This window comes from Cynocephalus volans, chromosome 1, assembly GCF_027409185.1.
Source record: "Cynocephalus volans isolate mCynVol1 chromosome 1, mCynVol1.pri, whole genome shotgun sequence".
In the NCBI taxonomy this organism is placed as follows: Eukaryota; Metazoa; Chordata; class Mammalia; order Dermoptera; family Cynocephalidae; genus Cynocephalus; species Cynocephalus volans.
The window spans coordinates 24,736,699-24,757,500 of record NC_084460.1 but is presented as its reverse complement, the minus strand read 5'-3'; the positions used below and the strand labels follow the sequence as shown (position 1 = coordinate 24,757,500).

Below are 20,802 nucleotides of genomic sequence, written 5' to 3'. Positions count from 1 at the left end.
GATGGGGCCTGCTGCTGGTCACTGATCTTAGAGCTGCATGTCCTTGTGCTGCAGGTACAGGGGCCTGTACTGGTGGAGGACACCTGTCTGTGCTTCAATGCCCTCGGGGGGCTGCCTGGCCCCTACATGTGAGTGCCTCTCTACCCCCTGGCCACAAAACCACCAGAACTGCAAAATGATTGGTTACCTGCTAATGAGGGTCATTCACTGTCTTGGCGTCAACACCAATATTTTAGAGGAAGGATTAGGGATAAGAAAGAGGCATGACTTTCTTTTGTAAAGTGTGAGAATGTGATTGTGTAACTGGAGATGGGAAAGGGGGACCCACCCATTTGAGAAGTACATTCATAGGCAGATCAATTTCAGGAAAAAGGAAATAAGGAAGTTGAGATCCAAAAAGTGATTTTTAAAAAACTATCCAGTGGGCCGGCCCGTGGCTCACTCGGGAGAGTGTGGTGCTGAGAACACCAAGGCCCCGGGTTCGGATCCCATATACGGATGGCCGGTTCGCTCACTGGCTGAGCGTGGTGCTCACAACACCAAGTCAAGGGTTAAGATCCCCTTACCGGTCATCTTTTAAAAAAAAAAAAAAAAAAAACTATCCAGTGCCCTGGGCCCCCTTAGAAGATCTTTGTGTATCTCTAGGGTACTAATATCCCAATTTGAAGACCCCTGCATGGGATTGGGGACATAAGTGCTGTTGCTGGGTTTTAGGTATGTGTATCTTTAACTTTTCTTTCTTTTTGGTGGCTGACTGGTATGGGGATCCGAACCCTTGACCTTGGTATTATCAGCACCACACTCTCCCAAGTGAGTTAACAGGCCAGCCCTATCTTTAACTTTAAGATGACCAATTTGTTTGCCTGGGCAATAGCATCTATATACACTTGTACCCACAGTATACAAGGGTACTTCAAAAAATTCATGGAGTTCAGATCCCCTTAATGGCCAGCCACAAAAAAAAAAAAAAAAGTTCAAGGAAAAATAGAATTGAAAAATAATACAGGTCTTCCCATGAACTTTTTGAAGTACCCTAGAATATTGTTCCACATCCTCACCAGCACTAAGGATTATGACTTTTCAATATCCTGAAATTTGGAGAATGGGAAACATTACCACTTGTGGTTTTAATTTGTATTTCCCTAATTACCAGTAAGGTTAGGGCCTTCATTTGCTTATTGATTCTTCTGTGCATTGCCTGTATGCCTCCATTTCCTTTTCTCATTGGGTTATTTCTCTTCATTTTGATTTGAGATGTGCTTTTTCATTTCCCCTCGGCTGTCCCGGGGCTCTAATGTGGGGCACAGCCCAGAAGAGGTGCTGGTAGGAAGATCCTTCTGCTCCTGGTATCTGATTATCCTTTCTTTCTCTTGTAGAAAGTGGTTTCTGCAGAAATTAAAGCCTGAAGGTATGATTCCCTTTGTTTCTTTTTTCCTTGGAACTGTTGGGAATTGGGAATCTGGGGGCAGTCTAGGGGAGGGGCCCCAACTAGTAATCCGGAGTCACAGGTTCCAGCACCCACCATGGAGCCTCCATTCACTTCAGTTTCCCCATCTGTGACCTGCAGCTCACACTTTCTCTGTATACCAGAGATCATTGAGATGGGGGAGGAGGAATGGGGATGGATGGTAGGGGCCGTGAGCTTGAGGGATAAAGCAGTGGTTGATTCTGTGTCTTGAGAGGGACTTGGTCCTAGTGACTGCCTGTGTGTGCTTGCCTCAGCCAGGGCCTGTCCTGGGGGTTTGGGTGCTGCCCTTCCTAGGCCCTAGCAGTCCAAGCCCTGTCACCCACAGGTGCAGGCCATAATGTTCCCTTTTTAGGGGCTTTTCAAAACACTTTATATTATGGAGCATTTCAAACATGTACAGTAGTCTTTTTTTTTTTTTTCTTTAAAAGATGACCGGTAAGGGGATCTCAACCCTTGGCTTGGTGTTGTCAGCACCACGCTCAGCCAGTGAGCTAACCGGCCATCCCTATATAGGATCCGAACCTGTGGCCTTGGTGTTATCAGCACCTCACTCTCCTGAGTGAGCCATGGGCCGGCCCCAAAACATGTACAGTAGTACAATAGAATATAATAATGACCATAAATGTATACAATTATTATTTGTATACAATTTTTTCAATGGATGAAAAAAAAGAATAGTAGAATCATGAACCCTATGTCTTCATCAGCCAGCATTCCAGGGTTTTCAGCACAAGGCCCATCTTGTGACATCTGTAACCCCTGCTAATTTTTCCTCAGTCCAGTATTTTAAAGCAAATCCTAGACATTGTCTATAAGTTCTTCAGCCTGTATCTCTAAAAGATGAAAAATTTAAAAACCACTTACCAACTAAAATAATACTTTATTGATGTTATGTTCGCAGTCATTTTTCAGATATCCTTGATTGTCGCAAAAATGCCTTTTTACAATTAGGTTAGTTTCGAATTGGGAACCGAACAAAGTCCACACTGCATTTGGCTGATTTTCTGACTTTTAACAAAGCCTGTGTCAGCTTGTGCCAGAGGGAAAAGTGGATGCCCAGAGCCTTCAGTTTCAAGCCCAGCCCCTGCTTCGGGGGTCTCGGCTCCCTCACAGGGGCCACTGTGAAGCCCTCATAGTTACCTACCCCGCCCCCCATCCAATTTGGGGAATCTTTCCTCCCCACCCTTGGTGGGCTTATTGGGGAGGTGGGGATGGGGCAGCGCAGACACACTGAAACTTCACTGCGCCCGTCTGCAGGTCTCCACCAGCTCCTGGCCGGGTTCGAGGACAAGTCAGCCTATGCGCTTTGCACGTTCGCGCTCAGCACCGGGGACCCCAGCGAGCCCGTGCGCCTCTTCCGGGGCCGGACCTTGGTTCGTACTCACCCGGACGCCGTTCCCCCGCCTGCCGCCAGAGGGTGCGGCAACCCGGGTACCCTGGCAGGGAGGGTTCCCAGGGCCGGAGTCAGTTACCAGGGCCTTGCTGACCTGCTCCCCCGGGCTCCACAATTAGAAGCGCTGTCAATCCCAAAAGCAATTTGCAGGGAAACACAATGGCTAATAGCTTGTGAGGCCCGATAGACCCAGAGTTCTGCAGATGTGCAAACTGAAGGTGACAACTCCTAAAGCTACATCTGTATCCAAAACTTCTCCCAGCTCCAGTCTCTTTATCCAACTGCCAAGGTCTCACAGCCTTTTCGACTTTTCATGTTCATATAGAATTTTTTTTTTTTTTTGGTGGCTGGCCAGTACCAGGATCCAAACCCTTGACCATGGTGGTATAACACCGTACTCTAACCAAGCAAACTAACCAGTCAGCCGCATAATGAATCTTAATTCTTTGTCCAAACTTATTCCTTTCCCACTGCCATTCAACACCCTCACGCCTACCTACCAGACCCTTAGGTTCAGCTGCTTCTCTCAGGTCCGCGTTCCATCCATTCTCTCCCGTGTCAGGAGAGTGCCTTCTGGCACATCACTCCTCTGATTGGGAGAAAATCCAGAGGTTCCACTGGGAGCTGACCACAGATGTTTTGCTTTACCCTGCCTTGTTAAATTGGTGGTAGTGGTAAAAAACACAATATAAATTTACCATCTTAGCCATTTTTAAGTGCACAGTACAGTAATGTTATGTATATTCACATTATCGTGCAACAGATCTCTAGAACTTTTTCATTTTGCAAAATTCAAACTATAACTATTGAAGAACTCCCATTTTCTCCCTTAGCAACCACCATTCTACTTACTTTTCCTGAGAAATTAACTGCTTTAGATACATCATATACATGGAATCATATAACATTTGTCTTTTTGTGACCAGCTTATTTTACTTAACCTGTGTTCATACATGTTGTACCATATGACAGAATTTCTTACGATTTTGAGGCTGAATAATATTTCATTGTATACATAGACTGCATTTTCTTTATTGACTTATGTGTTGACACACATTTATGTTGCTTCCACCTGTTGGCTACTGTGAATAATGCTGCAATGAACATTGGAGTGCAGGCATCCCTTCAGGATCCTATTTTTAGTTCTTCTGGATAGATACCCAGAAGTGGGATTGCTGGATTGCCTGGTTACATTTTTTAAAATTTTATTTGTAGTTGTTGCAGCTTTCGCAAAAATGTCCACTCCTCTTGAAAAAATCAGAAGCTTAACCACAGGCCCAACTTCCCACACAGTGACTGAGTAGCAGCCACCCTGCTGTCAGGGCCTGCCATCACTGCAGTCCCTGCCAACCCCTGCTGTTTCCCCAGCTTTGGCTGCTTCCTGTGCGTTGTTGCTCACCAGCCCCATTGCAGCTGAGGTAGCCTCACTTCTTCGTCTTGTTCTGTCTTCACCTGTGCACTCTAAGTCTCAGCCACATTGTCCTTTCAGCAACTCAGATATGCCAAGCTCTTTCCCATTTCAGGACCTTTGCACTAGCTGTGTCCTGCACCTGGAATGTTCTTGCTCTAGCCCTTTACGTGGCCAGTGTCCCTTCCTCACTATGGCCTTTCCCTGAGCTTCCCACCTAAGTCACTCCGTCTATTCTTGAGCTGAACACCCTGTTCTTTCCCTTTAAGGCACTTTGCATTTGGTAATCATTCATTTGTTTACTGGTATCGTGCCTGTTTTGCATAAGAGATCCATCGGACAAGAGCCAGGTGAGGCCTGCTGTGACCCCAGGGCTGAAAACACTGCCTGGTCCACTGTAGGTGCTCAAAAAACATTTGTTGCATGGGTGTGGTTCAGAGTGGTTCGGTAACTGGCCTTGGTCACACAGCTCCCCACCTGCAGAGATAGAATTTGCCTTTGGGTCTAAATGACATGACATTTATGTGGCTAATCCCTATCGTCTACCACCTCCCTTATATTTTTGAAGTTAGATTTTTTTTTTTACTTTGGCCATATGACTTTCTATGACACTGGAACACAATTTGTTCTCTTTATAACATTTTCATGTTGGAGTTTGTCTGTTATGGCCAGTATGTATTGAGCTCATTCATGTTTTTGACACTGTGCTGAGTACTTTATATTATGGTATTTCATTTAATTGTTAGAGTCTGTCTTGTATTCTGAGAAATGCAGTAATAGTAGCAGGCACAGGGCTTGTCTGCAAAGTTCAGGGTCCTTAACTTCCTGTTAGGAAAAAGTGTTTTCTGTCAATTTTTCAAGGTTGACTCATTTTACTTCAATGAGGTCACAGTTTGCCAAAGGTGTAGAGAGGAAGTTGGTCCCAGAGGTGTTGGTAAACTGATCAAGTACGTGGTTCCTCCCAGTGTGTGAGGGGAGAGCTGCCCTCTCTGCATTTTATTTATGTATTCAGCAAACATTTGCAGGACTCCTTGAAAAACTACATTTTGAGTAAATATGGTTTAATCAAATTCATAAACTAACTAACTCAAATTGGCTACTGCCCTCCTGGTGTATCTCCTCCATGCCCAATAACACACCTGTCCCCCACTTCCTGTGGCAGGGCCAGATCGTGGTGCCCCGAGGCTGCCGGGACTTTGGCTGGGACCCCTGCTTTCAGCCTGATGGATACGAGCAGACGTAAGGAGCCCCAGTTTCTTCCCTGGGGCGTGAGGTCGGGATAGCCGTGGTTTGGTTGGGTTGGCAGCCTGGCCAAGTTCAGGCATGCGGATACGGCAGGGGCAGGCTCTGAGGGTGCTATTCCAGCTGAAGGCAGCTCTGCTGGTGGACACAAGGAATCTGGGTGGCCCAGCCCATGTAGGGAAGGCAGCTGGGCGGAACTGGGAACCCCAGGCTCTCGGGCTCCCTCCCACCCCAGAGCAGCTGTGTGACCAGTGGCTTCCCCTCTCTGGCCTTGGCTTATCATGCATAAACCTGACAGTTTTGTGGTATGATTTTCTGACTTCCCCCCATCCAGGTTAGAAAATGTTAACACTTTTGCAGCCTCTGGTGGGCACCACATTAAACCCCCATAGTACCAAATGTTCTCAGTATTTCACCCCAGCCCTCCTTTATTTACATGGGACAAATCGGCTATTATTGAAATCAGGCTTTTCAGGCTGGAGGGGCTGTTAGAGAGCCCAACCTCATGCCTCACAATAGCCAGACAGAGCTAAGGACATTGTAAAGCAGCACTGTCCAAGAATGCTCTTTGGTGATAGAAATGTTCTATATCTGAGCTGTCCAGTGGAATAGCCACTGGCCACATGTAGCTGTGGAGCACTTGAAATGTGGTTAGACTGAGGAACTGAATTTCTTTTTATTCAACTTTAATTATTTAAATAGCCACATGTGGCTACTGGCTCCCAGTTTGGACAGCACAAGTCTGGATCCTACAGGCAGAGTGTGTGATTCTCCCCTCCCTGGAGTCCTGGCCTGGAGGACAGGCCTCTGGCCAGTTGTTCAACTCCTCCCTGCCCCCAGTGCATTAGAGGAGGCTGCCGTGTTTGCTCTGTCAGGTCCCACTGCTTCCTGTCAACAGATGACAAAGCTGATTAAACATGCAGCTCATCCCCCTGTCCCTTACTTCCCTTAGTGACTTTTGGACACACCACAGCAAGTTTAATATCCCTCCATGCTCATTAACGTGGGTTTCTACCTACAGGGGAATTTAAAACTCTATTTGATTTTTTAAAAATTAGCTGGCTGCCAGGAGCTAATTTCCCCGCTCCCCTTTCTTGGGGACTCCTTGAGCTTTGGGCTCCCGGGGTGGGGTAGGAAGGTGTGTGGGTGCACATCTTCCCTGATTCTGGACTCCCTCTTCTCTGAGCTGCTACTGTCACCCTTAGGTACGCAGAGATGCCCAAGGCTGAGAAGAACGCCATCTCCCACCGCTTCCGGGCCCTGCTTGAGCTACAGGAGTTTTTTGGCAGCTTGATTCCTCCTGGGGCTGGAGGAGGCCATGTGGGCCGGGGATCTGGGGAGGGCTAACCCGAAACCTCTCCCATCAGGCAGACACCCCTCCAAGTCCTTCCTTCAGGGTTACCCCTTCCTGGGGGTTTTGAGGCCTCTTCACCAGCCCTGTCTGGAGGAGCAGCTGGCTCTGCTTAAGAGAAACTTGGAGCAAGGTGACACCATTCTCTTGCCCTTGGTGATTCAGTGATTTCTTCTACAGCCTCCAGGCCTGGGATCCGGAAAGTACCTTGGGTTTTAAAGCTGGCCTTGGCAGGACTGAGGGTTTGGGGAAGAACCACTCAAACAACTTTTTATGTTTTTTAAAAGCTGCAAATAAAAATTCTGGAAGGCAGTTGTTTCCAAAGTAAACCAGATATATCTGCCTTGAACCCTGCCCCAGGCAGGTGTGTGTCTCCTGAGTCGCCTTTGGCAGGTGCAGGAAGCCTTCTGGGTGGGGGCGGGGGCGGTGGGACAAGAGTGGCACTGTGTCGAGGTGTTCGTGCACTATTGCTAGCGGCAGCGTTACGTCCTCTCCACTTGCGTCCTTCCCTCTCCTTCAAGTCATGGTTGTGGGCTGACCCTTTCCATGCCGGGTCCACCTGTCCACCTGCCATCAGGTGATGCTGCTGCCAGCTGGTCTCCATGGTCTTTGCTGGGTTGTGGGGACGGAGGGGGGAGGGTAGTGTGTCCAGTGCTTTTGTTTTATGCTGTTACACATCAGAGTAGCTAAAATGTTGGTTTATGATGATAACACCAAGTTCATTTTTATGATGGGGCAGGGAAGGGAACCCTTAACACACGCTGAGTTGACATGCCACAGGTCAGCTTGGGGGATACAGACCCCATAGGAGGCCTGGCTCACCTGTCCCAGACACTCACTGTGCCCGTGAAGCCATCCCTTAGAAGGGACTTAGGGGCCTAGATGGCTCCCTGGTATTTACTGCACGTGATTCTCTGGTAAGGAGGAGTGCCCAGCTGCAAGGATGGTCAGAAAACAGGTCAGGTGAGAAAGCGAGGCAGGGTGTGGGGGGTTGCCCAAAATGCTAATGGGTACTCCCAGGCTTCCTCTTTGCTCACAGGCAGCTCTGGAGAGCATTCCCTCCAGTCCCTGTGCCTCAGTCCTGGCAAGATGGCCCAGGGCCTGGGTCTAACAGTTCTGAGAACTGCTTCTTTCCCCGATCTGCGGCTGTGCAAGTGGGTGAGGACAGAACATCAGTCCTTCACTCCCCTCTGGCCTGCGCCCCTGCCCCGCCTCCTGAGTGGTGTCCTTGGTGGATGGCTGATGTCTGGTTAGGCCTTAGACGTGGGGTGCTGGGGGCCTTCCTGCTTTTTGCCCAGTGATTCTGGACATGGCCCTACATGCAGGGAACAGCCAGGCTACTGGGGAGGGGACCCCAAAGAAGAATCACATGCTACATGGGCCGGGGGCTACATGGAGCTTGGAGCAGGGCACTCCTATGTGTGCTGTTCAGCCCCTACCCTCGGGTTCTGTCCTGGGGGCACACTATACTTTCTGTCCCCCTTTTTTGACTCTAGCTACCCATCCCCACACACAACACTGTGGAGAGCAGGCTTGTACCCACCCCACCCATGAGCAGAATTGCACCCCAGTCTCCACACCTCTCATCAGCACCCAGAGGCTCCCTGTCCCCCTGCACCGCCTTCCAGCCTTCTGAGCTGTGCCAGTCTGCCAAGTGGAAGGTGGCATCTCACAGAGATCAGCTCTTGCTCTTTCCCTGCTCACAGCCTTTGCCTCTTTTCTGTTGGGGCTGCTGTGTTTTTCTTGTTGGTAAGGAATTCTTTGCATATTTTATTTATTTATATTTTCGACAGCTGGCTGGTATGGGGATCCAAACTCGACCTTGTTATAACACCACACTCTAACCAAGTGAGCTGGCCGGCCAGCCCTGTATAATTTAGATATTAGTCCCCTTTTCAGTTTTAGATGGGGCAAATCTCTTTTCTCCATCTGCTACCTTAGAACATGGGGCATTTGTCAATCCAAAGTCCTGTACGGTGATGTGACAGGTGTCTGTGAACCAGGTGTTCCTGTCCACCATTGCTGCTGCTCCCAGGTATGCACAGGGGACACATTCCCTGCTGCTGGCTGCCATTGTCATCGACCCTGGCCAACCACCAAATGACCAAGCCTTCTCTCCTCCATCAGTCCCCACATCCTGCCATGTGCAGTTCCCCCACTTCCCTCCAGAAGCACCGTCTGTCACACAGTTGCTGCCCCCTACCTATAAAATCTAGGATTCACACAACAGATGGGATGGTTCAGAATTGCTGCTGCGACCTACACACATTTGTTGTCAATCTCCCCTCAGGCAGCTTTCACCTGAGAGTCCCAGGGCCCTTTACTGTCTGCCCTGGCAGTCCCACCAGTGACACCCTCCACTCCACACTGCTGTCCACTACCAGCCACAGTGCCTCCCTGGCCCCAGCCCACTCTCTGGGCCCTTGCACATGCTGTTCCCAGAACACTTTCCCTGCAGGTCCCTGGCAACACGGCCTTTGGACCTCCTGGACTGTCCACGTTTCACTGTTGAGCCAATATCCACTGTGCAGGGTTCAAGGGGAAAGCCCACAGGTGGCACTCGACAAACATCGGTCCCTTTCATTTCACTTCCCCAGGGAGGGTTTCCCTTCCCCAAGGCTGGGGTCGGGTAGCAGAGATGGAAGTAACACATAGAAGCATAGAAATAGGAGCTTTATTCTCTAATGTGTATACAGAGTTCCTTACACAATCAAGGAAATGGTTTCTCTTTCAGGCATCGACTCTTTTATCAAAAGAAAATCAATCCTGCTTAGTCCCACCCTGGGCAGAAGCTGCCCTTAGCAGTGCTCCTGACCCAAAGCTAATGGCGAATGGGGTGAGGGTGGGCACACACCACTGAACCCCTCAACACCCAGTACCTCCACCCCCCTACACACAGCCACAGAGCCAGCCTGGGAGCTTGGGGACAGCCAGGCGAATGGGGTGTGGTCAGGGCCTGCCAGTCAGGGCCTGTGCTCGGCATCCATGATGTCCAAGTATTTGGCTTCTATGATTCGGGGCAGCAGGATGTAGCTGGAAGGGGAGAGAGAGAGGCAGGAAGATGAGTACTGCATCAGAGAGAAGGCTGCAGTGCCCACCCTCAGGACCAGGCTGGGCCCCTCCTGCGCACTGCCCACCCACCCCAGCACACCCCCTCTCCCCTCACTAGGCTGGGCCCTCCTGCCCGTAGTCTGCCCGCCTGTACCGGATGGGGATCATGGCAATCATGATGAGGGGAAAGATCATCTTCATGTAAGGCAGGGAGCTCATGCCAAAGGCACAGAGCAGCAGCAGCTGCAGGACCTGCAGGCCTGTGAAGTAGTGGATCTTCCTCTGGGGCACCCTCCGGATGTAGTGTGTGGGTGGGTAGGCAGTCTGCGGGTAGGCAGCAGGGACCAGGTGTGGGCGGGCATGGGCTGGATCCCCCCAGCCACACACTTCCCTCCCAGGACCCGGCACTCACCTGCTCCTTGAGCAGCAGAGCCACACGCTGGAAGAGCTGGTTGCCGTCGAGAGAGGTGAGGGCAATATAGAGGAAGAGGCCATAGAGCACTGGCTTGGGGATCCACTGCAGGGGGACAGGCAGCAGCAGGAGGGAGAGGCCCACCAGAATGCTGGCGCCCAGCGCGGTCAGCCGCGTCTCCCTCACGTTCACGATCCTGCATGGTCCCAGGGCCCACCTCAAGTCACACGTGCTGTCAGGGCTGTGTTACTTTTTAGCCCAAGTCTCCTGAGCCACATCCCTCCCCAGGCGGGCTCCCCCCACCTCAGGGTCCACATGGCCCTTGGCCCAGGCCTCAAGGGGTTACTGTCATACTCACGTCTCATAAATGTGTCCGTTCTCCACACGTTCTTCCACAAAAGCAAGTGCCCGCACATGCAACGGGGAGTGGGGGTAGGCAGCATGGATCCAGGGCAGCCCAAACAGAGACAGCCCTGTGTTGATGATGGCAAGGAGCAAGAGGTCCCAGTGGTAGGCAGTGCCCTTCACCAGCCTGTGACAGAGGGCACAAGTGGACAGAGCCCTGTTGGCCCCTGGAGAGTCGAGCACCTGCTCCCCCTGCCTTCCCCAGCCCTCCATACCTGTTCTCTGGTGCATTAACCAAGGCAGCCACCAGGTTCTGCTCAATGAAGAAGAGCATGGAGAGCAGGAAGCCGAGGCCCATGGCACTGCTGATGGCCTTCAGGGACAGCGAGCGGATCTGCGCGATCCCAAACAGGCTCTTGCTGGGGTTGTAGCGGAACTGGCTCACTGCAGCAGGGGACAGGCTCCTGCTAGGCCTGCAGCCCTCAGGGAGCAACCCCGTGCCACCCCCAGCCCAGTCCCAACTCACTCTTGATCTCCCGGAAGCCGTAGGAGCTGATGAGGGAGAAGGTGAGCACGGCGATGGGCAGAGCGCAGTCGGACAGTATCTCGCGCACGTAGGGGTGCAGGTAGGGGCTGGACACGTGGGCAGGTGCATCAGCGCGGCCTGGGGCTGTGTGGCCCTCCCCCTCACCCCGAGGCCCTCCTCACCTCTTCTTGAACTGGTAGAGGGTGTAGCCCAGCCAGAGTGTGCCCAGCATGATGAGGAGACTGAGCACCGCTGTCGCCCGGCTCAGGTGCCCAGCACCGAGGCTGCCCAGATCCACCAGCTCTGTCGGGCTGGCCAGGAGGCTGGTGTTGAGGGCAGTGTGATGGCTGGTGTTGAGGCCGGTGCCATGGCCCAACAAGCTCGCCACAGATGAGGTCCTTTTTACATAGGAGTCGTCAAAGTAATGACCGTAGTAGTACTTCCAGAAGACTGTGGATAGAGGCCAACAGACCTCAGCCGCTGGGTTCTGGGAGGTTGGGGCCCAGCTTCCTCCTGGATGTGGGGTGCAGGGGCCCAGGGGAGGAGAGGAGGAGAGGGAGGGCCCTCAGGGGAGAAAGGCTTCTGGGGAGGTGGAGGGGGAGAGAAATTGGGGAAACTCTGGCCCCCTCTGCCTATTCACCTACCATCCCCACCCACACCCTGCCACTGTCTGTGACACCCCATCACACCTGGCCCAGTGCCTCTAACCCCATCTCCTATCCTGCCTGGGGCAGCCCTGTCACCCTCCAGCACAGGCAGCTGCTGCTCTCAGCCAGCCACAGCTCCCAGAGCACCCTTGACCATGGGAACAACCTTAGCTTGAGCCCTTCTTGTCTGCCCTGCCAGGCCACAGCCCAGAGCCTCCATCTCAACTTAGTTCCCTCAGCAGCAGATGGCTGCCCGCAATACACTCACTTTTGACCATGCCCTTGACGGCGTCCACCACGAACGTGATGGAAATGAACAGGGCAATGATCTCCTCCGTCGACCTGCCAGGAGGTGATGTGCCTCTTAAGGGGGGCTTCTCTGAGCCTCTGCATGTCCCCAGCCACCTCCTCCTCCTGCCATGGACAAGAGCCCACCCCGGCCCCTTGGAGCAGCAATATGGTGGGGTTACCTCACCCCCCTAGGATTACAGGGTCTCAGAGGCTGGCATGAGGCTGACCCAGATTCCCAGCCTTGAGGGTCCCAGCAGCTCAGGGAAGGACCCGTCACCTCTTGAAGAGATTCATGACCAGGCTGAAGTTGAAGAGGGCGTATAGAGTGAGGAAGAAACTGTTCCACAGGCCCGTCCACGCATAGAAGGAGTTGAAGTCCAGGTCGTAGTCGTCACAGATGACATGGATCACTGCAGGCAGTGAGGCAGGGCGGGTGGTCAGGGCCCACTGGGACCAGGGACTAGGGACCTCGGGCACCATCTCCCGCCTCAAGCCCCACTGCACCCTGGATGTAGAGGGCGAGGGGCGCGGTTGTCAGCAGGATCACCAGCGGCTGCCCGGAGAAGAGCGCGTACAAGAGGCCTCCGATGCTCTGCCCCGCTATGCTCTTCTGCACGTCTGTGGAGGCGGGGAGGTCAGGGGGCACCGCAGCCGGGGGCCCTGCCCAGCACTCCCCTGCCAGCCGCCGGCGCCTCACCAATGGCCCCATCTGTGTTCTCATCATTGAGGGACCCAAAAGCGATTGTGGGCAGGAGGCAGGCGAAGTAGAGGAACAGGGTGGTGGTGATGTACTTGCCCACAGCCTTGTTTTTCCCGATAATGCCTAGGAATGGGGACGGGACAGAGGGTTTGCTGGGGATGCAGGGCAGGCACATGTGGTCCTGGGTCCTGGAAAGCCGAGCTCCAGATGGGCCACCGACCACGTACCGTCAGTGAAGTCCATTGGGTACATGGGGAACCTGCGTGCGATGTCCTCCCGGATGCCTTTCCCAAAAGGGACAAAGTCCTTGCACGTCAGGGGCTGGGGGAGAGGACAGAGTACCTGTGAGCTCTGTCTGGCCCATGCCTCCCTCCCTCCCATGCCCGCTTCTACCCTGTACCTGCTGGTGGTGTCTGTGGGCATAGAGGGAGGTCATGCTGTATCTTTTTGTTCGCAGTGTCACTGGACACTGGCTCACCATGGTGAGCAGCTGTCTTCGATGCACCAAGGCCTCCTTGAATTCTTCCTCTGTGCGGGTTGCCAGGAGCTTCTGGCGGAAGGTGATGTCCGAGAACATGGTGGCAAATGTGCGCCCCACCTCCGTCGCAGTCTTGGTGCTTTTCTGGGGGTGGAGGATGGAGAGTAATGTCTGCAGACCCCGCAGAGCAGATGAAGCCCAGCCCTTGCTGTGCACAGACGTTCCCAAGCAGGTGGCAGGGGCTCTGCCCATGAATAAACTGGCAGCAGGTTTTGCTCCCTAAAGTCTAGGCATTAGTGGACCCTGCCACCATTTCCACCAGGTCAGCAGATCAACAGAACTGCCATCGATGTAGTGTTTTTCTTATAAACTCAGATAGCAGTCTTGTCCTAAGTGATAAAAGTCTGTGCCTTCTCCCTCTTTCAACCCTGTCCATGAACCATGAGCTCAGCGTTCAGCCTCCACCATGGCAACCTGCTCACCCGCCCAGCCCAGGTTCCCTGGGAGTAGTGTCCACCCCATTGTGTTGCTCAAAGCTATAGTCCCGGGGCTCTGTGCATACTACGAGGATACTTCAAAAAGTTCACAGAAAGATTCGTATTATCTTTTAATTCTATTTTTCTTTTTTCTTTGGTGGCTGGCCTGTATGGTGATCCAAACCTGTGACCTTGGTGTTATAAGGCTGCGCTCTAACCAACTGAGCTAACCAGCCAGACCTAATTCTATCTTTCCATGAACTTGTTCAAGTATCTTTGTATACTTTAGAACAGGCTCCTGTTCTCAAGGAGGAGCCCATGTCAGGCGCTGGTTGACCTGTCCCAAGGCCCCCGTCTAGTGTAGCAACTCTGTTTTCTTAGGACATTGCGCCTTCCACTGTCCTGGCCCCCTACCAGTTGTACTGCATCTGACCCAGGAGCTGCCCTTCCTCCGTCACCAGCACAGGAACTTTGGAGGAGGTTCACAGCATGTCTATAAGATCCCCGGGAGGGCCATTCCCCTCAGCACCCCCTTTGCCTAGAGAAAGCCAGAGGAGGGCCTGCAGCAGAGGCAGGGCCAGAATCATCAAGAAGCTAACGGATGATTAAGTGTGAAAGCCCTTCCAAGGCCTCTGGAGGGGTCCTAGCAACTTTCTATTCATGATTTTAAAAATCTTTTTCTTTAAAGAGACTCCCCATATTATGTCAGCTCGAGCCCCCACAAAAGCAGGTGCCCTGACCAGGGGGTGGATGGCTCAGGAAGGAGTGGGGGTCCCTGGCCAGCAGATCAGAGTCAGCCAACTAGAAGGGTTAGGGCAGGAGCTGACCAAAGAAAGGCCCCAAAGTTGCAGTCAGGTTCAGTGTTGTTGGGGTCCTTGAATAATAATTGCAAAAAGCATTTCTTTTCAGTCAAGAAGGAAATAAATCTTTTGGGCAACTTCTGGGGAAATTAGGACTTGACAGGGTCCTAGCAAGGATGTTTCTGATAACCGTAGGGCAGAGATGAAGGGGAGGGGTGAGAAGGAGTCCTCAGAGGCCAGGACTATGGGTCCTTCAACACATGGGAGAGATGCTCCCAAGGAGAGGGCAGGGTAACCTTGGACCCCCCTCCGTAGGAAGCAGAGACACCTCAAGATCTGTACTCACCATCTTGGGTGGGGACAGCACCAGGATGACAAACCGAACCTCACAGGAATTCTCCCCCCAGTTCTGTGGACGAACCAGGCGGCTGATGCACACGTGCCGCTTCTGCAGGGCCTTCATGGTACAGCTGGCAGGGACGGGGAGGGTACACAGTACACACATGCCACCCTTGGGAGCTGGGGCTTCCCCCACCCAGAACTACCGACTTTGACCCCTTGTGACCTCTGTCAGGGAGAAAAAAGACCAAATGGGATGCAGTGCTAGGACCCTCTCCTCCCAAATTGGATGGGCCACCAGAACCATGACACTCCCAGGTGGGGTGGCCTCTGCAGGAACATGGGACACCTAACTCCAATGGGACGAGTGGGGCCAGTTTGGGGACTGTAGCATGGCAACTCACATGATGCAGAGCCACGACTGCTGGTACTGCACCCCCGTGACTGTGGCAGTGACCCCTTGGATGGTATCTGACAGCAGGTGGACTGAGGACATAGTGGAGGGGAGGGAGGGTCAGCCAGCCCACCCCCCTGACCTCCCCCACCTATGCAGGGAGACGGGCCTTACCTTTCCCCTCCATGGGGGCCGCAGCATCAGTGAACAGCTGGGCCATGAGTTTGTCCAAGTTGCAGTCAGGTTCGGTGTTGTTGGGGTCCTCGGCAAAGTGCCTCAGCATGGCCCGCAGCACATCGTCCAGCGAGGTGGCTGTCTCATTGAGAATGATGCTGGCCTGCGCCAAGAAGCCATCTAGGTCCCGGTGTGCGCGGATCTCTTCCTTGAAGTTCTTTAACTTCATGTACTGTGGGGACCCCAGGCACAGACCCACACAGGCTCATGAAAGAGACTGCTGTCACTGCCTGTGCCCATCCTCCATGGTGGTCCCTGACTGCCCCAGCCCACCAGGACTGATACCCACTTCCAGGAGGGACAGCCCAGCATGACCAGCCCCAGCAGCTCAGCTAGTTTGAGATCCCTGTGTAGGTCCTTCTGGAGGCGTAGGGACAGGGGGACAGCAGAGAAATCTAAGGGAAGCAGCTACCTCGACCTCCGACTAGGGGCCCAGGAGTGCCCTGCAGGACTGGCCACTTACCTTGCGGGAGGTGTGTAGGAGCACACAGCCACCAGGCCTCGCTTCATCCTCCCCTGGAGAAAAGGGGGAGGGCTCAGGGTGCCATCCTGCCTCTTCAGGCCATACCTGCCCAGTCCCCTGCCTTCCTCCAGCCTGTCCCTGCCCCCGTACCAGTCTCGGAGGGCTGCACCTCCAGGTTGAAATTAACAAAAAACCGGATGCTCTCGCCAGATATAATGGAAGAGTTGACTGTGTCAGAGGCCTCGTCCCCCAGGCTCTCCTCATGGGCTTCGGAGGTGTCATCCATGTCACACTTGTGGTAGCCTAGAGACCTGGCTGTTACCAAGAGAGACCCCCAAGAGGGTCCAGATGTCAGTGCTGCACACCAGAAGGAGGGGTTCCCCGCACAAGGAGCAGGGACCCCTGGACTGTCCCACTGGTCTACTCTCAAAAGGCGAGAGAGGCCTCCCTAGCCCTGCCCCAGCCCCACTCAGAGCATGGTAGCCAGCACAAAGAGCTGGCAGCCCCTGCCCAATGACTTTCTCCAACATTCTTCAGCTACAGAAAGCCGGGCCATGCACTGTTCTGACCCTTCGGCTGGAGAGAAACCTGTCCATTCTACAAACTTTGGGCCAGGCACAGGGTGCAGTCATGCAGATAAGACTGCCTGGCCCCTGCCCTCCCAGAGCCTTCAGGTTAGGGGACCCAAGGGAAGGCAGAGCCACTGCAGTATCCAGACGACCCCTCTCCCCTCCTGCCTTGTTGGCACAGGGTCTTAGACCACCTCCTCCCTGGGAGGGCAAGTGGGGCAAAGCATAATGGCTGAGAGACCCAGTCCAGACATCGGACAAGGCCCAGGAAGCAGGACAGCCAGAGAACTAGAGCCAGGGACTGACAGGGGCTGGGACTCCAGAGATGGCCCCATCTCAGCCTTGCCCCCATCGTGCCCCCCATGGTGGGGGAGGGCTATGTCATGTTATCTTTGAGATGCGGGACCCCCAGAGCAGAGGGCCTGCGGCCCCTTTCTTTCAGTCTGCACCTCAATTCCTGCAGCTGCCTCACAGCACAGGCCCCTCCTATTGGAAGACTTCTTGGTAACATGCAAATGTTTTTCTCTTCCCTGAGCCCTGCTGTGTTTCCCTGCAGCTCACGAGAGTTGCCACCCTTGCCCTGACCCCTGGCTCCTCAGGCCCAGTCCCACTCCCCACTTTGATCTCTAGCTCCTCAGGCCAGTCAGTGCGTGCCCTGGGCGTGCAGCTCCTGTCCTCCAAGCTGAGGGCTTTCCTCCCTGGAGGGCCTCCTTTGAGGCTCACTTGGAATGCTCTCCCTCTGGGAGAGCTTCACTCCTAGCCCAATGCACCTCTTCCTGACTGTCCTGTAGGTCCCCTGTGGTCCCCCACTTGTGGTACTCCCAGGAAAGGGGACCTTGTAGTCTAGACCCCACCAATGACAACAACTGTGCAGGGACAGGGAAGGGTCAGCAGCACGTCTACACCTGCCAGGCAGTGACTCACCCTGACTCACTTCCACCCCCGCTTGCCAGTTTCCTCAGCACATCCCAGGCCCTATTCCCCCAATGCCCTGAGCTCAGCCTGGGCCCCTGCTGGGCAGGAGGGCTTATGCCTCCCACATCAAGGCCTTGGGAGACAAGGGACCCCCAGCCCCAGGCTTGCACTGCATCCAGAGCCCAGAGAAGGACAATTAGGTCAAAAGATGTCCTCCCTGCTTTTGTTGTGGAGCTCATGAAAACTCCTTCCTCCCTATTCCAGGCCTGCCTTCTCCAAACGACCTGTTTTCCCCAGCCCCAACCTGCCCCAGCCTCCCATCTGCCACCGCCAGCAGCACCAACTATTCCCCTGCACTGCCTCTCACAGGGTCCCCTTTCTCCTCCCCCTACTTAGCCTCATTACTTAGCCTTAGCTCCTGGATCCCATAGTTAAGAACATGCCCAGCTGATGCTACCATGTCCCTGGAGGGCTCCTGCAATGCCACGCCCCCCCCCCACCTCCTACAGCCCAGCCCATACCTAACCTTCCCACCAGCAGCTTGGTACACAGAGCCCCCATGACCTGGGGGCACTGGGTGAGAGCACATCACCACTCTGTCTAAGAACTGTCCCACCAAACAACCCTCTGATGGTCAGGCCAGCTCATGGGGCTGGGCACAGAATAGGATGCATGAAGCCAGCTTAGAGGTGCGGGGAGGAGGACAGCTAGAGCAGGGACAACTGAAGCACAGAGAGGGTATATTTCTTTAAAGAGACAATGGCAGCCCCTCCTTCCAGGGCTGGGTGGGGACTGAGGGATATGGGCACATTCAACACTTGGCCTAAGGTTGGTTAGATAACCAGGGCATTGTGACAGTGAACTCTGGGAGAGAACACCAGATGGTCCGCACGGCCCAGGAGGAAGAGCCTGCCCTTCCAGGACCACAGGACCACCAGGGACCTGCCAGTTTCCAGCATCATCAGCTGCCCCTTCCACCACACCACAGCCTCTTGGAAGGTATCCAAACTCATCGCAGGTGGGTAAGCTAGGACCCTAGAGGCTTCTGAACACACACACACACACACACACACACACACACCCTCGCCTGAGAGGTATTACTCACTTGAATCCTCAAAGTGCGCATTCTGTGACATGGTGGAAGAGGCGCTTTCTGCAAGGGAAGCCAAAGGATTGTCACCAGCCCCATGGACCACTCCTGAACAGTCTCCTGTGCCCGCCTCCTTCCCACCCAAGCCTGCTGATTCCTTCTCACCCTTCCCCAGGAACCCAACCAAGGCCACCATGGGGAGAAAGAGGAGCAGGACACAGTGCTAGAGGAGCCAGGGGAAGCCAGCCTTAATTTAAAGAGTTAAATTCTTTAGCCCATCTGCTAGGGGCTGCCCAGGTGGGCAAGGGGCAAGGAGGAGAGGCGTTCTCAGGCTGTTCCCCCCCCTCCCAGGTATTAACAGTACCCTGTTCGTTAATCCAGGTCTCTCCGACTGCCTCCAGCCCTGTGCAGCTCTCTCTGGCGGCCTCCCTCCCTGGCTCCTGCGCTGCCAAGCCCAGCACCTGACTGTGCCCTCCTCTCTGCACATCGCTCCTCTCCCTCCAGGGGCCGTGAATGCCCATCACGGGCGCAGATCCCCCCGCCGCCCTCACGCGCCCCGGGTCACACGGGAGCCGCCAGGCAAGGGCCTCCTACCCCGGGCATCACCCCCGTCCCGGGCCGCCTGGGAGGCGGAGCCGTCGGCCCAGAAGGGAGAAGGGGCGGCGGAAGGCGGCGGTCTGAGGGGCACCTGAGCAGGCGGCGGGGGCAGGGGAGGTGCGCGCTCCCCGCGCCGCGCCCCGGATGGTCCGGCTGTTTGTGCCGCGTTGTGCGAGGAAGGAAGCGACAGGAGGGCCGCGTGCAGCAGAGGAAAGCGCCTCCAGACTCGGAGAGCCTGGGGGTCGGGGGGCAGGATGCGGATGGACTCGCGGGGCGGGAGCCGGGGCTGCATCCAGAAGGCAGGGCGGGGGCCGTAAAGCTCGCGTCCGAGGTCGCAGGCAGGGACCGTGGTCGAGGGTGACTAGGGTCTGGAGGGTGGGGATGGTGCACGCCCGGCTCCCGTCCCGGCGCCCCACGTGCAGGTGAACGGTGGTACACAGCCCTGTGCCTGGCCGGGACCCCGGGCTGGCCCTGAACTGTCAGAGCGAGTAGAGGCCGCCGGGCGCGTGCGAGGCAGGAGTGGACGCGCTTCCCGCAGCGCCGGGGACTGGAAGGCGCCCGGGCAGGACACGAGACGACACTTCCCGAGGCGGCGGCGTGCTCGGGGGTGCTGGGGACCCCACCGCTCCGCCCTGCCCACCTCTCAGCCCCCCACCCCTTCACCGGGTACATGATTGGTTCGGAAACGGTTGAGAATTTCACGACGGCGACAGCGGAGCATTGAATCAAGCGCGCAACCCTACCACGCTGCCCCGGGCCTCCCCACACCGCCCGCGCACGGACCGCACTCTCGCGGCCCGCCGGCTGGGAAGCCCCCACAGCCCTCTCGCCCGCCGGCCCCGGGCCCGCGCAGGCCGGAGACACGCGCGTTCTCGCCGGTGCCCCGACGGCCGCGCCCCCGCCGAGCACGCCTTGGCTGTGGAGACCCGGGAGGCACCCACCGCACGGCCGGAGATGGAACACGCGCCTGGTGGCCATGGCCATGGCACGTCCGTCCGCCCGCCTGGGCTCCGCACCCCGCGCTCCAGCGCTTCGGAACCCAAACTTGGGGACTCGGGCGGGCCAGAGCTGGTAGCCGGCGACACACCCCCGCGCCGCGCCTGGGTCCTAATGCCGATCAGACACCCCGTCCCGGCGCGGGTGGCAGTGTCGCCGAGGGCGGGGTCCGGCCCGCGTCCTCACCCGCGGGACAGCTGCTCAACCGGAGGCGGGCTGCTCCGAGCGGCTCGCAGCGACTTGGCCAGACCGCATAGACGCGGCGCTTTCCGGGAGGAGGGAGACTGGGCGGGGCTGGGAAGAAGGTGAACGGGGCGCGACCCGTGCGACGGCGGCAGGTCCCGGGAGGGCTGCCCGCCATCCGCTTTAAGCGAGCCGCCGGCCCCGCCCCCTCGCCTCGGCCGGGGCCTCCTCCGGGCCACGCCCGCCGCTGCCCCACCTCCTCCGTCCCGCCAGGCGGCTCCGGCCTTAGGGCCCGCGATCTCCTCCGCGAAGCTCGCCGGGACTAACCGCACGGGCCGGCGCGCACCCGGGTTCCACCCGACTCGGCTGCGTCGGGTCTGCTCGCTGAGCGCTGCGGCGGCCTTTCGTCCGGCCTCGTCGCGCCCTCGGCCTTC

At 55.4% G+C, this 20,802-nt stretch overlaps 2 protein-coding genes across 5 annotated transcripts in view; one reads left to right on the top strand and one right to left on the bottom strand.

The window, feature by feature from the left end:
- ITPA (inosine triphosphatase) overlaps positions 1 to 6,952 on the top strand; it is a 12,568-nt gene extending 5,616 nt beyond the window's left edge. Inside the window, exons 4-8 of the mRNA XM_063109974.1 lie at positions 55 to 128; positions 1,377 to 1,408; positions 2,726 to 2,841; positions 5,432 to 5,508; positions 6,717 to 6,952. Of these exons, the coding sequence (XP_062966044.1) occupies positions 55 to 128; positions 1,377 to 1,408; positions 2,726 to 2,841; positions 5,432 to 5,508; positions 6,717 to 6,858 (441 nt within the window). The 3' untranslated portion in view covers positions 6,859 to 6,952. The remainder of the gene's footprint in view (positions 1 to 54; positions 129 to 1,376; positions 1,409 to 2,725; positions 2,842 to 5,431; positions 5,509 to 6,716) is intronic.
- Positions 6,953 to 9,825: 2,873 nt separating this feature from the next.
- SLC4A11 (solute carrier family 4 member 11) lies at positions 9,826 to 20,173 on the bottom strand. 4 transcript variants are annotated; one of them, XM_063109394.1, is made up of 20 exons: positions 20,131 to 20,173; positions 18,608 to 18,655; positions 16,169 to 16,321; positions 16,019 to 16,071; positions 15,496 to 15,727; positions 15,332 to 15,413; positions 14,935 to 15,058; positions 13,235 to 13,456; positions 13,062 to 13,176; positions 12,832 to 12,957; positions 12,639 to 12,752; positions 12,412 to 12,544; positions 12,112 to 12,185; positions 11,379 to 11,646; positions 11,197 to 11,303; positions 10,946 to 11,114; positions 10,684 to 10,857; positions 10,326 to 10,521; positions 10,068 to 10,237; positions 9,826 to 9,895 (listed from the first exon to the last, which is right to left on the bottom strand). In XM_063109394.1, exons 1-20 carry the CDS (start codon positions 20,171 to 20,173, stop codon positions 9,826 to 9,828), a joined length of 2,673 nt encoding a protein of 890 aa, XP_062965464.1. The 4 variants fall into 4 exon arrangements, with proteins under 4 accessions (XP_062965464.1, XP_062965484.1, XP_062965474.1 ...); XM_063109414.1 differs by lacking the exon at positions 20,131 to 20,173 and adding an exon at positions 18,957 to 18,972; XM_063109404.1 differs by lacking the exon at positions 12,639 to 12,752.
- Positions 20,174 to 20,802: the final 629 nt, after the last annotated feature.

What these genes read in the sequence shown, in the direction of transcription:
- SLC4A11 (XM_063109394.1), bottom strand. Translation starts at nt 20,173, where the DNA reads ATGGCCATGGCCACCAGGCGCGTGTTCCATCTCCGGCCGTGCG. An exon ending in GTCATGAATCTCTTCAAGAG is followed by an intron (nt 12,186 to 12,411) that starts GTGACGGGTCCT and finishes ACCTCCTGGCAG; the next exon opens with GTCGACGGAGGAGATCATTG. An exon ending in CTCTGCTGCTCAAGGAGCAG is followed by an intron (nt 10,238 to 10,325) that starts GTGAGTGCCGGG and finishes GCCTACCCGCAG; the next exon opens with ACTGCCTACCCACCCACACA.